At 36.9% G+C, this 16,189-nt stretch overlaps 2 protein-coding genes and 1 pseudogene across 2 annotated transcripts; all 3 read right to left on the bottom strand.

Moving 5' to 3' along the window:
- Window positions 1-29: 29 nt before the first annotated feature.
- On the bottom strand, window positions 30-1,378 carry LOC107841135 (uncharacterized mitochondrial protein AtMg00810-like). Its single transcript, XM_047396399.1, has 4 exons — window positions 1,308-1,378; window positions 1,011-1,067; window positions 641-912; window positions 30-523 (listed from the first exon to the last, which is right to left on the bottom strand). Exons 1-4 carry the CDS (start codon window positions 1,376-1,378, stop codon window positions 30-32), a joined length of 894 nt encoding a protein of 297 aa, XP_047252355.1.
- A 3,141-nt stretch (window positions 1,379-4,519) lies between these two features.
- On the bottom strand, window positions 4,520-8,250 carry LOC107841850 (annotated as a pseudogene).
- Window positions 8,251-14,424: 6,174 nt separating this feature from the next.
- LOC107841136 (uncharacterized mitochondrial protein AtMg00810-like) lies at window positions 14,425-15,276 on the bottom strand. Its single transcript, XM_016685136.2, has one exon. The coding sequence runs from the start codon at window positions 15,274-15,276 to the stop codon at window positions 14,425-14,427; it is 852 nt and encodes a 283-aa protein (XP_016540622.2).
- Window positions 15,277-16,189: the final 913 nt, after the last annotated feature.

The following is a 16,189-nucleotide window of genomic DNA, read 5'->3' as shown; positions in this document are numbered from 1 at the left end:
CAATGAACAAGATTAACTTCGCCATCCTTCTATACTTGCCCGATAGTGTGAAACTTCACATTTATATGCTTACTACGACCATGTTGCAATGGATTTTTGGCCATAGAAATTGACGACTTGTTGTCAACCTTAATGACAGTAGCTTCAATTTGATTTTTCTCTAGATCACGTAGAATTTTTCGTAACCATAGAGCCTGATTAGATGCACCAGCAGCAGCAATGTATTCTGCCTCTGCAGATGATTGAGCTACCACATCTTGCTTCCTTGAATTCCATGAGAACATGCCTGAACCAACTGTAAAGGCATATCCAGAAGTGCTCTTCATATCAACACTTTCTGCCCAATCACTATCTGAATAACCCATCAATTGCCCTTGCTCTTCCCTTTTAAACCAAATACCATAATCAACAGTTCCCTTGATATACCTCAATGTTCGTTTGGCAATACGAAGATGAATTTGAATTGGAGAATGCATAAACCTTGACAAAAAACTTGCCGTGAACATGAGATCAGGTCTTGTTGCTGTCAAATATTACAAACTGCCAATTAAACTTTCGTAAACTGTTGGATCAAATCTATCATCTCCTTCAGACTTCGAGATCTTTTCATTGTGAACTAGTGGAGTTGACACATGCTTACACTTCTCCATCTTGAATTTTTTAAGAACATCCCATGCATATTTTCTCTGGGAAATGAAAATTCCATCAGTAGCTTGATGAATCTCCATTCCCAGAAAGTAATTCATTTCACCCAATTCTGACATCTCAAACTTGGTCTCCATTTCTTGCTTGAATTGATTCACCATAGCTTTATTGCTTCCGGTTACCAGAATATCATCAACATAGAGTGATACCACTAGAACATCTCCACCTTTAGCCTTTTTCACATATAAAGTAGCTTCATTTTCACTTCTTTTGAAGCCGCAATGAATAAGATGATCATCAATCTTACTGTACTATGCTCGAGGAGCCTGTTTTAATCCATCCAATGCCTTATGTAGTTTGTAAACTTTATCTTCAATTCCTCCAACTTGAAAGCCTTCCGGTTGGTCGACATAAATTTGTTCCTGCAATGGTCCATTTAAGAATGCCGACTTCACATCCAGATGATACAACTTCCAATTTGATTAAGCTGCCAAAGCAAATAGAAGTCGTATTGTATCATGTCTTGCAACAGGTTCAAATGTGTCTCCATAATCCAGACCTGCAACTTGCGCATAACCTTTCACAATAATTATTACTTTGTGTTTCTTAACTGAACCATCTGGATTAAGTTTGGTTCTATAAACCCATTTCACCCCTATTACATTTCTGTCTTGGGTTTATCAACCAGCTTCCAAGTGTCATTCTTCTCTATGATACCAATATCCTCCTTCATGGCTTCAATTCAAACTTCATGTTTTGATGCTTCTTGATAGGTATTGGGTTCCATGATTGAAACATTGCATCTTTCATATATCTCAGAAAGGGACCCTGTCTTCAAAATTGGCGAATAAAGTGAGGATCCACTATCTGATTCATCAGTTTGAGCCAAATGGTTGTGTTTCAGGCAGCGGATTCAAGTTCAAATAATCTGCATTTTCTTTTTCAACTTGCTCCTTATCCCAGTTCCAATAAGCATACTCATCCACTACTACATCTCTTCTGATGGAAATGCCTTTTGTTTGCAAGTTGAAAACTCTATAACCTTTGTCTTGAAATGAATAACCAAAAAGATCCCCAATTCACCTTTCGGTTCAAGCTTGCTTTTTCTCACTGAAGGAACATGAGAATAGCATATCGAACCAAAGATTTTTACGTGCTTGGTAGATGGCCTTTTTCCACTCCATACCTCAATAGGAGTTTTACCATCCATAGCTTTGGTTGGAAGCCTATTCAACAAATAAACTAAAGTAGAAACAACTTTTGCCCAAAAATTTTGCGGTAGTTTCTTTTCAAGCAACAAATATCTAGCCATTTCAACTACCGTCCTGTTTTTCCTCTTCGAGACTCCATTTTGTTCTGGTAAATAACTTACTGTCAGCTTGTGATCAATCCCTGCATCTTCACAATACTTGTTGAACTCATTTGAAGTATATTCACCTCCATTGTCTGACCTTAAAGCCTTCAGCTTGCAACCACTCTGTCTTTCAGCGGAAGCTTTAAACTTCTTGAAAACTGAAAATACTTGAGACTTGTTACTGACAAAATACACCTAAGTCATCTTCGTGAAGTCATCAATGAAAAATACAAAATATTTATTTTCACCCAAGGATGATGTCTTCATAGGTCCACATACAGTGTGAACAAGTTCAAGCTTTTCAGTTACCCACCATGAAGCACTTTTAGGAAATGATTTCCTGTGAACCTTGCCCATCTGACATGACCCACATACTTCTTTAGAAACTGAGATCCCAGGTAAATCCTTAGTCAAGCCCTTCTCATACATAGATTTTAAAGTAGCATAGTTAAAATGCCAATATCTTCTGTGCCATAACCATGAATCATCCAATTTTACAAAAATTGGCACTATCAAACTTTTCATCTACTGGAAAGATCCTATCCACCATTTCTACTTTGTCAATCAAAGTATCATCAATATCAAAGATCAAACAATGCTTTCCCTTAAAAAGTAAGGAGTAGCCTTTAGACATCATTTGTCCAACACTCAACAGGCTAAAGAATAAACATACAACAGATAAGCTTTGTACCTTGTTTAGTTTGAAAGGAAACTGAACCCTTTCCATGTGCTTCTAATGTTGCACCATTTCCATCCTAACTTTATCTTTAAGTGACTTGTCAAGTGTGTGAAACATGAGCTCATTATATGACGTGACTCGTGCACCCACTATCTAGGAACCATTTCGATTGGTTGAATTTTTTTTCTTCATGAGTAGACATAAACAAGCTTTCTTCCTTTTCTGACTCTTCAGTGAAATTTGCCTGCTGAACATGTTGTTGTGGCTGATTCTGCTTTGCCCTGCAATTCTTCTTAATATGACCCATTTTTCTACAAAATCTGCACTGAATTATGGCTTTCCTTTGAACCAACAATCTTTTTCTTGATGATTGGTTCTTTTACGGTGGAGGCAAGGTGGAAACTTTCCTTTCTGTGAAGATTCAGTCCATGGCTTTTTCTTTGCCGCTTTATCTCCTTCCATTCTCCTATTGTCCTTCACAGGTTGCTTGTGTTTGTGCTTTGCTTGAAATGCCATTTCTTCTACTTCTTCATCTCTTATACTTGTTCTTTGTTCTTGGGCTTGCAACTTGCTAATCAGCTCTGTGACAGACAAAGTCTTCAAATCACAAGATTCCTCTATTGCTGAAATATTGGACTCGAACCTTGATGGTAAGATTATCATCATCTTCTCCACCACCTTTGAATCTGAAAAAGTTTCACCAAATAATCTTATTTTGTTTACAGTTTTTAGAAGTTTGGCAGAGTACTACGGTATCTCCTTCTTTCATCCTTAACATCTCAAATTCTCTTTTGAGAGTTAAGAGTTTGATATATTTCACTCTTTCACTTCCATCGAACTCCTCATTTAGCTTCTCCCATACTTCTTTAGGTGTTTCACAAGACATTATTCTTGTGAAAATCACATCTGAAAGTGCTGAATGAAGATAAGTAAGAGCCTTTGGTTTCTTGGACTTTGCATCTTCATAATTCTTCATTTGTGCAATAGTTGTATTTGGTCCCAATGGAGGGGGATCATTTTCACTTTCAACTGCTTCCCATAGACTAAGAGCTTTAAGATAAGCCTTCATCTTTATGATCCGTATGTGATAATTTTCTCCTGTAAACATAAGAGGACCTGTACCCAAGAAGCTGTTGGATGCCATGTTACTGCTGTTCAGGTCTCCTTTTTTTAGAAGATCTGAAAAAAACTTATCTATAAGCCTTCACAGATCCCTCAAGAAGATCGGCTCTGATACCACTGTTATAATTTGGAGCTTAAGAGAAGAAAAATGGAAGGTTTCAGCAGTAGCTTTTCATTCATTCGTCATCACAACATTTTACAAAAAACTCCACTTATAAGCTACATGAGTCTTACAAGACACACCTCATAGTATCTTACAAGACACACCTTCTCAAAATAAGGACTACCATTTATTTTTAAAAAAAGCTAAACATAGAATATTAAAAGAAACTATTAAATAAAAGACTATCTTAGAAAAATCTCATAGTCTAACATCTGTGACTTCCTGTGTGAAGTTTTTAGTAAGTTGGTGCAATTTCTCTAGTGCCGCTGGAGTTAGTCTTTCGTCCTTCGCAGGGTAGATAGAAGACTCCAAGTAAAGCAAACAATGTTATAAAGTCATAAATTGTTACTTATGTCATATATTGAATATAAGCAACCACTCAAACTCAGTACTGAAATTTATGGAAAGACTCTGCAACAGGACTCTGAAGGCATCTTTTCACTCATATTGTATTCACGCGTCCTATTTATGAGATAGGTAAGAACACTTGACCATCAGTACTGTGCTGTTTAGTGGTATTTCAAAGTTTTGTATAATAGCTAAAGAAATTTGCAGATCATATATAGAATGAGAAGTTCTCAATCTCCTTTACTTGTTCATACAAATGTCCAATACCTACTAACTGAAATGCATCTTCAAAAGAATTTGTACACGCAAAATAATGATTCTGACTGGTAATCGGGGGATAAATATCAATGTTATTATCACCAGACGGCATATTTCTTGATTCTGGGAGTGACAATCGCCTGGGCTTCGCTGAAATTACTTCAGCGAACCCTTCTGAAGTCAAGTTCCATGCACTGGTTCCTAATTATGAACCACATGTATGCTCAACAACATACATTGGGTGATCAAACTTGCAACTTGAACCAAATTTGCAGATCCCATATCTGCAATAGTACATACACAATGGTTGTCCCTGCAAAACAAATCCAACAAAAGAAAAGAAATCTTTTCAGCTCGCCACGTTTCCACATTACCAAAGATGATTTTGTAGAGAAAAGCCGGAAAGAATAACTGATCTTTCAGCCCATTTGAACTTATTTTTTCCCCTATATCTCTCCTGGTGTTCAAAAGGCACACTTCGTCAAGTGTCTATCTGGTCACTAACTGAGTTTGAATGTCTATCTTTCAAAACATATCAAATTTAAGTGGCTATACAGGTTTTTGAGCATTCTTTATTTTTTGAAGAACACTCATTCTCATGGACTAAAACTCCATCTTCTGTGTAGAAAAATAATGAAGGCACCATCTTTGAACACTCGTTATCCTAAACGCATTTGTTCGTATCAAGCACAAAATTATGAGGATGGGGTTGGGGGGGACTTGGGAGGAGAAAATACCACTTGTTTTCCCTAATTTCATTAACGAAGTCATTTTCCTTAATTTCAAAGAACTTGTTTTCCTAAAGAAAACTTTTTGACCAGCTGAGCCTGAGAAAATGGGAGAACATTTTACCGTCCATCACTAGACTGATGCTAAAACGAACTAGCAAATAACAAAAAGTTCAACTCACAGGGCGTAAAGGAAGTCCAATGGGACTTAGCAGACAATCAGCAGGAGGAACGGGCCTCGTATGGACCTCAACAGAACAGCCATAGCTATCTTGAATATCCTGTTGAATCTGCCTTGCGGAATTCACAACAGATTCTTGACAGTAGCTTATATCTATAAGAGCAAGTGTGGTTATATCAACAAAGTCATAGGGGATTGAGTCCAAATTCCAGCAACTATACAGAAATAATTGTTAAAGGCATGGAAAGTGATCACTACTGGCTCTCCACTACTGAATTCCCAAATAGTTAAGTTGCAAGAACTTCAAGCGAGGAAAACCTTCATCAGCTACTTCCCACTCAACGCCCTCGCAGGCATTATATGATAGTTTAAGGGACTCGAGTTTGGGAAGTTTACCAACAATGCTCAAATCCTTCCATGGAAGGAAGAATTGTCCGCTAAGAGCTAAACTCTTAGGGTTTTGTGGAAAAGCATCTGAAGGAGGTAGGAGCAAAAGTGGAACACATCTGCAGGATATGACCACTTTTCCTTCTGAAACCACAGACGATATTGTGGAGTAGAACCCGAAGGTGTAGTGCTCTCCAGAAAGCAAGAATATTTTGAGCATTAAGAAGAAATTCCAATTGCTCGATCTGACCTAACGAGCTAAAATCATACATATCCTTGCAACTACTAAAGTCTTCTGGGACGCCACGTACTCCCAACTTCTTTAAATTGGGAAATAGTCTAAAGAAAGACCCAGTACAATACCGAGGATTCAATCCAGAGAAACATTGCAAATTTTTCAAAACCAGACTTTTCTCTGTAGGCTCATGACTCAGCAAGTAGTTCCAATCCAAACGGAGGTGCCTCAACTGCGGCATCGTCAAACTTTCCAATGGTAACATGATTGGATATTGCAAACCTACACCAGATAGGTTAAGTATAAAAGTTTGCAGATAAAATAAGCATGATATAGATGGAGGAATGTCTATTATAATTGGGGGAATATGTTGATGTTTCTCTGAGGAAGAACGAAGGCTCAAAGATAGGTATCTCAAGTGAATTAGATGAAGCATTTCACTGGGAAAATTTATACAATTACGGAGAGCAAGATGTAGTACTCTGACTAGCTTGAAAGGAAACTCTGTCACACGACATCGGAATCTACCAAAGCATATAAAGGAATATGCCTCACTATTATGACATCTATCATATTCTTCCTCATTATGGATACTGATCCGAGCTTGAGTCCGGCAGGAACACTGCATGGACTGCGTACATGAATTTTGATCACTCTTTCCTCTGAGATCATTCAAAAAATTCATGTTTTGAGCTTCTCTCAAGCAGAATTCTCGGGTCACATCATGCATTCCACAACTCTCAATTTTTCCAAATCGCGGATGTTCGCAGATGGAAATTAAGCTTCTATAAGTTGGTTTAGACATGTCTCTGCCACCTCTTCTATGCTTTTCATCTCTTCTACCTTCAAAAATCCCTCTGCAACCCATAACTGCACAACTTTATCTACAAAAATCAGTTGATCTTCTGCGAAAATTGCGAAATATAGAAAACATGGTTCTAGGTGAGAAGGCAAGTAATGGTAGCTCAAAGCCAGCACCTTCATGCATTGGACATCAACGTCTGTGCTTACTGAACTTACGTTACTGGCAACACTTTGCCAGTCACCCAATGATTTGCCTATTTTTGAAAGAAGCCCCCGCGATCACGACAATTGATAGAGGTAATCCTCTGCATTTTAATGCAATTTGTTTCCCAAGCTGTTCAAATTCATTGGGAAAAGAGTCTTTCGCAGAGACCTTTTCATACAATAAACTCCAACTTTCATCAAAATTCATGAGGCGCATGTGATAAGGAGGCTTACCTGAGCTAGCATATTCAGCCACCTCCACATTCCGAGTAATCAAGAGTATTCGGCTTCCATTATTACTGTCTGGGAAACATAGTTTGATATCATCCCAAGCTTCTGTAGTCTACATGTCATCAATGACTACCAAGTATCTCTTTCTCTTAAGAAGCTTTTGCAGTCGATCTGTTAGTTCATCATCAGGTTCAGCACTTTTAGTAGAAAGAAGGGCTAGGAGTACATTTCTCACGCAATGCTCTTGCGAAACAGTAGCTTTTGCAAGAATGTCAAAGTGCGACATAATTCTTGGATCGCTGTAGAGATTTGTAGCAAAAGTTGTCTTGCCAATGCCTCCCATACCTACAACTGAGACAACTTCTAGTTCCCTTTCTCCTCTAGCAAGTTGATCTAGCATCATCTCGAATTCAGTTTCATAGCCAACCATCATATTCTGGGTCCACTCTACAGCATGTTCAGGTAAACTGGCAAGAGGTACGTTTGTACTTTTAGATCTTTCATGCGGTACAATGTTGCCATCCACTGTTTCATGGTGGAATCAATGCATTCTAGTGCTTGTTCAAGGACAAAAAGGAGCTCCCACATAGATCTGCTTCTTTCCTCCACATTTTGTGCTATGAAAACTTTACTTGATTCCAAGTCAATCATATCCTCTGCACTGTATGCTAGTTCTGTGATTTCAGCTTCCAAGCTTGTTAATGCCTCGACATCGTCTGTTGCTTTCCATGGTTTCTCCAGAATAGCTCTCAAACATTCGAGCTTTTCATAGAACGGTTGCAAATCGCATCCAGTAAGTTCCATTGATTGGTGTATGGTTCTCATAAGACAAGTAATAGCACCATAAGCCATATCTCTTACTTGGGTAAGTGACAGAAAATAGGGAGTCTCTGCACAGAGAAGAACGCAGAATATCACGGAAAGAATTGGACAGAAGAAAATATTGTAATTGTATTGTCAAATGGAATTATCTATATATATATATATATATATATATATATATATATATTATTAATAACAAAGATGCAGCCCTCTCATTCACCCAAATGTCAGCATATCATTGGTTCAAGTGTCATCACTTAAAATATCCATTACAATTACTTTAATTCTATGATAATAAGAAATGCGGAAGATACACAATATTAGGGAAACATGGTCATAAATCAAGTGAAATCAATAAAGGGGAAAATATGTCTCACAATATCTATCGACATCTGAACAACCGTCTGCGAAATCTCTACTACATGACTGAAACAAATAACTGTCTGAAAACTGGGACAAGGCACCCAGTAGACCCAAAACTAATAAATGATATATGAACTGCCAGACATCAGGCCTTCCGAAATATAGAAGGCTCACCAAGTGACTCTGCGAATCTTCCTGACGAATCTACTGATTTTCTGGATCCCTAGACTGTGCCTCCGAACCTGGGAGGGAAGGGGGTCAATACAAATGTACTGGTACGCAGAGTAATCCAAAACAAAAATACAATATTTTTACAAAGCATAAGTTAGAGCCATTATAAAACAATTTCATATCAAATCATTTGAAAACACATGGGCATATTGTAATAATTTTTCAACAACAATGCATTGCAGCTGAGCTAGGTGGAATACCCTACAATATCACATTTACACCAACTATCAAACCTCGGTTTCCGCCGAGATTAGAGTATAAGTGAGGGGAAGACACACAAGATCACGCAGCAGGGTGTCTCGACCCAATGAAGTATGGTAGTGCACAAGATCACAAAGCAGGGCTCCTAACCATAGTCCCAAAGTGGGACAATATATATATCAAGTACACAAGATTACAAAGCAGGGTACCAATTTCCCTTGTCAGCAAACACGGTTTCCAGCCATGAGCCCTTACACTCAAACGTCTTCTTCAGGCATCCACCTATCTCATGTAAAATCAACGCATTCAACTTCATTTAATTCAATCACATATCATATTCTGTAGGGTATCGTCATACCCGACTTGCAAGTCATCAGTATCACATCATTCTTTCATTCAACCATTATATTCACAATTTCAACATAAACAACCCTCTCCTTGCAAGTCAAAATTATATCCAATCATAACAATTTTCAAAACATTTCATGTCAGGCTTTTCAAGATGATTTTCAAACAATCCACGTCATATGAAAATTTAGAACAAAATCATATCAAGAAAGGGATTCCATATAATTCATGCTCTCAAGTTAACATCTTTTCGAAACACATGCATATACATATATAATATATCAAATCACTTCAGAATATGCCTAAAGACCAAATCAATATCATAGAAACGTTTAAAACATGATTATATTCATAAGTTCAAAACCCCCATTATTAAAACATGAATTTTTAAGCCCATGAGATTTTTAGGACAACCCCACGTATGCGAAAATAATAGGTGCTTCTTGAAGCCTACATTGCGGGGATTCAAATCTCCAATTTGTTTTGAAAACTCACGGTTGAATCTTGAGCTATTAGGATCTTTATTTTGAAATCCGTGAGAGAGTTCTTGAGTAATTTTGGTGGATGGGACTCTATTTTGGCTTTCTAGGGATTAAATCCCGAGTTTAAGATGATTGGGGGTGAAAAATACCCAAAATGCCCTTAATGAGACAGAACTTAAATGCTAAAAATTTCCCAGGTGTGCAACAGACCATGCGTCGCATGCTATTTTCCACCGCAATGGAGCATGCGACGCATGCTATATCACATGCTGCCACCATGCGATGGAGCATGCGACGCATGCTTATCGCATGGTGCTGCTGTTTTGAAAATCAAACACGCCTTAACGATGTCCAAAAATTCTGAAACTCACCGGAGATGCTCTATAGGCTTGCCCCATCGCAACGCAACAAAAAAATCTAAAAATGGAGGTCGGGAGGACTGAGAATGAGATTCCCGAAGGTTCAGAGCTACAAATGAGACTAAGTCTTTTGACACTTACAAAAATTTCATGTTTTCAAGTCTAATACCACACCACTAAGAGTTAATACATGCACGAATTTTACGGGACGTTACACCTTACTCCTAAAGAAAATAATTGTCCAGTGCAAATTTGGGGACTAATGCAATTAAGGCATCTTAAACTGCAAAGATGTTATTTGCCAGATTGCCCAAGTGGATCTGTTGACAAAGGAAGGCACATGGGTTTTTCAAACTTACAAACTATTTCTTACTTGTCTTCACATTGTTGCATGAAGGAGGTTATTATGGGGATTCAGAATGTCAAAGAATTAGGAATCAGTGAAGGAAATAGGATGGACTCTAATGGGCTTCTCAACAATCTTGTCCATCTGCAGCAACTTGAAACATTGAATCTTACATTTTGTTCTAGTCGACTTTTGCCAGCAAGTGCAAAAGCTTTTCCAGAAACGCTAAAGAAGCTGAAGTTGGAAAAAACTTATCGATGTTGGTCGTAATTGGACATCATAGCTGAATTGCGTAACCTTGAGGTGCTGAAGCTGATGATTAGTGCTTGTGTTGGCAATGAATGGTGTCCAAATGTTAGGGGATTTACTCGATTAAAGGTTTTGATAATTGAACAAATTCAACAAGAACAAGAAGACATTGGAAACAAGCCCGTGGATGTTCGTATCTCCAATCCACGTAAGTACATAGTATTTATCAGGGCCACACTCTGTTTCTCATTTCCACAAGTCAAGTCGTACGCAAAAGTTATTTAGCTTTGCCCCATATTTTTTCACAAAAATAATTTTGACAAAATTTGGTTAATATTCTACTTAAAATGTTACAGAAATTAACAAGAATATCTCTTATATTTGAAGGTAGTTCAAAATGTACTTTTAATATATTTTTGAGAAATTTTGGTACTTTAGTTTAAGATTTCTAAATGTGAGCACATTTGGTCTAATTGTTACTACCTCCGTCTATCAATAGTTGTCCCCTAAGAAATAGTAAATGATAGGTCTAGTTTTACCATATTACCCTTTGAATCTAATAAATCTAATGCTTTGGAAAACACATTGAATAATGAATCGTATTTAATGCTAATTGTAAAATGGGTAAATTATCCATATGTTTCAAAATGGACAAGTATTATTGACATTTATTTTTTATATTGTGGAGTAAATTTTACAGAATTGTGAAAAAAAAATTTAATATGAACTCACATTTCGAGGTGTTCTCTTTGCATTTTTATTTTCTAGTTTGTTGATTTCTTTGTAACAATTCCTCTAAGCATTTTGAGCGGTAAACGGCTCAAAATTTATTTATTTATGAATATATTATACGTTAGTTAAACATAATTATGTGTGTGTGAGAATATATTATGTTATATATTACGTTATATATAAATAAATTATATATAATTAAACATAATTAACATAGTTAAACATAATATATTATAATTAAATATATTAAGATAATATATATATATATATATATATATATATAATTAAACATAATTAACGTATATATATTCATAATATATTCATAATATTATATGTTATATATTACGTAATATATTATATTCATAACTAATGAATATATTATACGTTAATTAAACACAATTTATGAATATATAATTTATATATATTTATGAATATATTATACGTTATTCATAATATATATTTATGTTCATAATATATTGTGATGTTCATAATATATATTTTACTTTCAAAACACAATTATTATACAGTTTACCAGTTAATTATTATTATTATTATATATATATATATAATTTATTTATGAATATATTATACGTTAATTAAACATAATTTATTATTTATGAATATATATAAAATATCTATATATGTGTGTGTGAGAAATGAAAATAATAGTGTGAGGGTATTTTTGTCCTTTCATACATTTATCCCAATGATAAATTGTCCCAAATATTGCTAACCAAACATGCAATAGAAAATTTTATCCTGAAATTATTATTTTATACCGGAATTATTTGCTTCAACAACTCAAACAAAACAACCCCTAAACTCTCTATTCGAAATAGAAGATAACATCAAAACACTACAAACAAGCAACTACAAGCGTAGATACAAACAAAAGCACTCTTACCTGCTATTACGGACGAACTCCTACCCACTAACCCTCTACCCTAATCCGCATCCTCCACACCTTTCTATCAAGGGTCCTGTCCTCCGTAAGCTATAACTGCTCCATATTATGTCTAATCACCTCCCTCCAATACGTTTTCGGGATACCTCTACCCCGCCTAAAACTATCCATAGCCAGGCTCACACCTCCTAACTAGAGCATTCATGCCCCTTCTCATCACATGCCTGAACTAGCACAACTTCACTTCCCGCATCTTGTCCTCTACCAAAGCCTCTCCCACTTTCTCCTGAATAATCTCATTTCTAACCCTATCACTCCTGGTAAGTCCACACATCCATCACAACATAATCGTCTCTGCCACCTTCAACTTTTGGATGTGGGAGCTCTTAACTGGCCAACACTGCCCCGTACAATATAGCAAGTCGGACTGCCACTCTGTAGAACTTACCTTTAAGTTTAGGAGGCACCTTATTATCACACAAGACCTCCGAACAGAGCCTTCTTCATTTCAACAACCCTGCACCAAAACAGTGCGTGACATCCTCATCAATCTCGCTATTCCCATGAATTATAGACCCAAGATACTTTAAACTCTCCTTCTTCTGAATGGCCTGAGAATCACGTCAGCTCACTACACTTACATTTCCATCTTACATACCTCTTACATATAATATTCATGCATATACACACCATATAAATCGAACTTATATGTAGTGTATACTTAGGCCATTTTCGGTAAACTTGATGGCCGAATGGTATATATTGGTAACTATCCCTTATAAAAACTTGCTACTTATATCCTATAAGAGGTCTAAACTAAATTTATTAAAATGCAATCTATACTAATAATTACTTTCCTATATTCTTCACCACCTAAATACTGAGCATTTCACAAAAAAAGTCACTTACTTTGCTTAACTGGAAATGAATCATTCCTCGCGGAACCCTGAAGTTGCCCCTTCATTTTGGAGTTAAAATTGCTCCTCCTCCTTTCATCTATCTGACTTTAGTAGCCTTACGGTTAAAAATGTCCCTCCTTTTAATAGAATAGTATATGTGATGGCATACATAGTTTTCCAATGAATGTCTTCCAATGCTTGCAGATATAGTAAGTGATACATCTGATTCTCCTACATCAGCTCCACAAAACCCATCACCTCCAACAACCCAGTGACAACGAGCTTTCAAAGAGATCATTACGCTCGCAGATCATCTGAATTTAGACTTAGAAACAGTGCTAGCCACTAGGAATAAGTGAGCAGTTGCTGGCACTCAGTAAGCTTGAATTCAGGAAATTCTTTCTGATTCTAAATTACATTGGGAGGTAAAGTTAGCACTTATTCAAATATCTATTTGTGACGTCTATATTGCTACAAGTTGTTATTTGCTTGATTCATATTGTGAAAATACTTGCTAAGACTCCATTGATGGAGCTAAGAAGGGAAGAAATATCAAAATTATAACTGCCTTTCAACTTGTTTTACAATCTCATTGTTGTGCCTTATATAGGCAACAAAATATCTAATAACTACCTTTCTTCTAGAACACTCTATTTGACAGCTCATTGCCACTAACTAATCATTGTCTAACAACTTATACAGCTGACTCAGCAATATGCTACTAACTAGTTGAATACCTACTCCTATCAGTATTACACATCAATGGAACAGTTAGTCGTGTATATTCCAAACACACAGTAGTTAAAACACGCCCCCTCAAGCTGCAGGGTGCAAGATATTTAGCACACCAAGCTTGCTTAATAAATGAGCATGTTGACCTTGGCTTAACCCCTTAGTAAGCAGGTCAGCCACTTGGTCTTGAGAGTGAACATATATAGATTGTATCAGTCCACCTTTGATCTTGTCCCTGATGAAATGGCAATCAATCTCTATGTGTTTTGTTCTCTCATGAAACACAGGATTATTGGCCAACTGAATTGCTAAATTGCTGTCACTAAGGACTGATATTGGTAAGGTAATGGGAACCTTGAGTTCCTGAAACAAGCCAACCAACCAAGTTATTTCTGCAACTGCTGAAGCCATGCTTCTTTACTCAGCTTTAGCAGAACTCCTGGAAACAGTGTGCTGTTTCTTGGACTTCCAAGAAATCAAAGATTCACCAAAATGAACTGCATAACCAATAACTAATCTCCTAGGACAAGCAGCCCAATCTGAGTCACACCAATAAGTTAGAGTGGTAGAATATTTATCTTGTAACCATATTCCTTGACCAATAGAGCCTTTGAGGTACCTGACTACCCTGGTAGCGGCCTCCCAGTGTGATCTCTTAGGATGTTGCATAAACTGGCTGAGGATGTAGATTGCAAAACTAATATCTGGTCTAGTAATAGTGGCATACATGAGTTTACCTATTAGTCTTTGATAAGAAGAGGCATCAGACAGTAAATCATCACCTTGTGCACCTGTGGTTTGATCATACTTAAGTGAGGTCAACCTTACATTGGATTCTAAGGGAGTGATTGTAGGTTTTGAACCACTAAGACCAGTCTCTGAAATTAATTCTAGGACATATTTCCTTTGATTTAATATCACCCCTGAAGTTGAGCTGAGAACTTCAATACCCAAGAAGTATTTGATATTCCCCAAGTCTTTCATCTTGAACTGCTGGTGCAACTTGGTTTTTGTTGCATCAATCAAAGTAGCATTGCTACCAGTAAGAAGCAGGTCATCAACATATGCAAGAACTATGACTATGTCATCACCTTGATGGAGAAAGAAGAGAGAATAGTCATGAGCACTTTGAGTGAATCTAGCATCAAGCAAAGCATGAGTAAGTTTCAAGTTCCATTGTCTGGAAGCCTGTTTAAGGCCATACAAGGATTTAACCAACTTGCAAACCTTATGCTCTCCTTGGCTCTTGAAACTTTTTGGCAACTCCATATACACTTCCTATTTAAGACCCCCTTGTAAAAATACATTATAGACATCCATTTGATAGAGAGGCCATCCTCTAGATACTGCTACAACAATCACACTCCTGACAGTAACCATTTTTGCCACTGGTAAATATGTCTCATGATAATCAAGCCCTTCTTGTTGGCTATATCCCTTTTCTACTAATCTTGCTTTGAACCTTTCCACTACACCATTTGCAAGATATTTAATCTTGTATATCCATTTGGAACCAACAGTGTTCTTCCCTTTGGGCAGGTCAATAATGGTCTATGTGTTATTTGCCTCTAATGCTTGAATTTCCAAATTCATAGCTTCCACCTATCTTTCATCTTTTACAGCTTGTTTGAAGTGTTGAGGCTCAGTTAGAGTAGAGAACTTTGACAAGTAACACTGATATGCTGGTTTCAGTTTATTGTAAGATAGGCTATTGGCTAAGGGGTACTTGCATCTCTGGGATTTTGAAGTGTCAACATAATCATGCATCCACACAGGTGGTTTGCTTATTCTCGTTGGTCTACTTGAAAAGGGTTGAATCAGGGAACGGTTATCTTGACATGTTTCTTCATGAGTGGTACCAGGTAAAGTTGCACCAGGTGCTGCAGCATCAGAAGAATCTTGGCCATCAACATGAGTATTTGCCTCATCAATATGAGTATTTGCCTCATCAACATGAATATCCTCTAAAGGAACATCAGCACCAACTTTATCATATGTGGAGACCAGGAAGTCATTGATGTCTGTATCAGTTTTGGAAGTATCTGCATGCTGGAATCCTGCTTGTGATGGATCAAAAGGGAAAGAATCTTCATAAAACACAACATCCCTACTCACTAATAGTCCTTTTGAGTTGATGTCCAGTAACAAGGAACCCTTTTGAGATTCTGAATATCCTACTAGC

The sequence above is a fragment of the Capsicum annuum genome, chromosome 9 (genome assembly GCF_002878395.1).
Source record: "Capsicum annuum cultivar UCD-10X-F1 chromosome 9, UCD10Xv1.1, whole genome shotgun sequence".
NCBI classification, from domain to species: Eukaryota; Viridiplantae; Streptophyta; class Magnoliopsida; order Solanales; family Solanaceae; genus Capsicum; species Capsicum annuum.
This window is presented reverse-complemented; position numbering and strand designations above follow the sequence as displayed.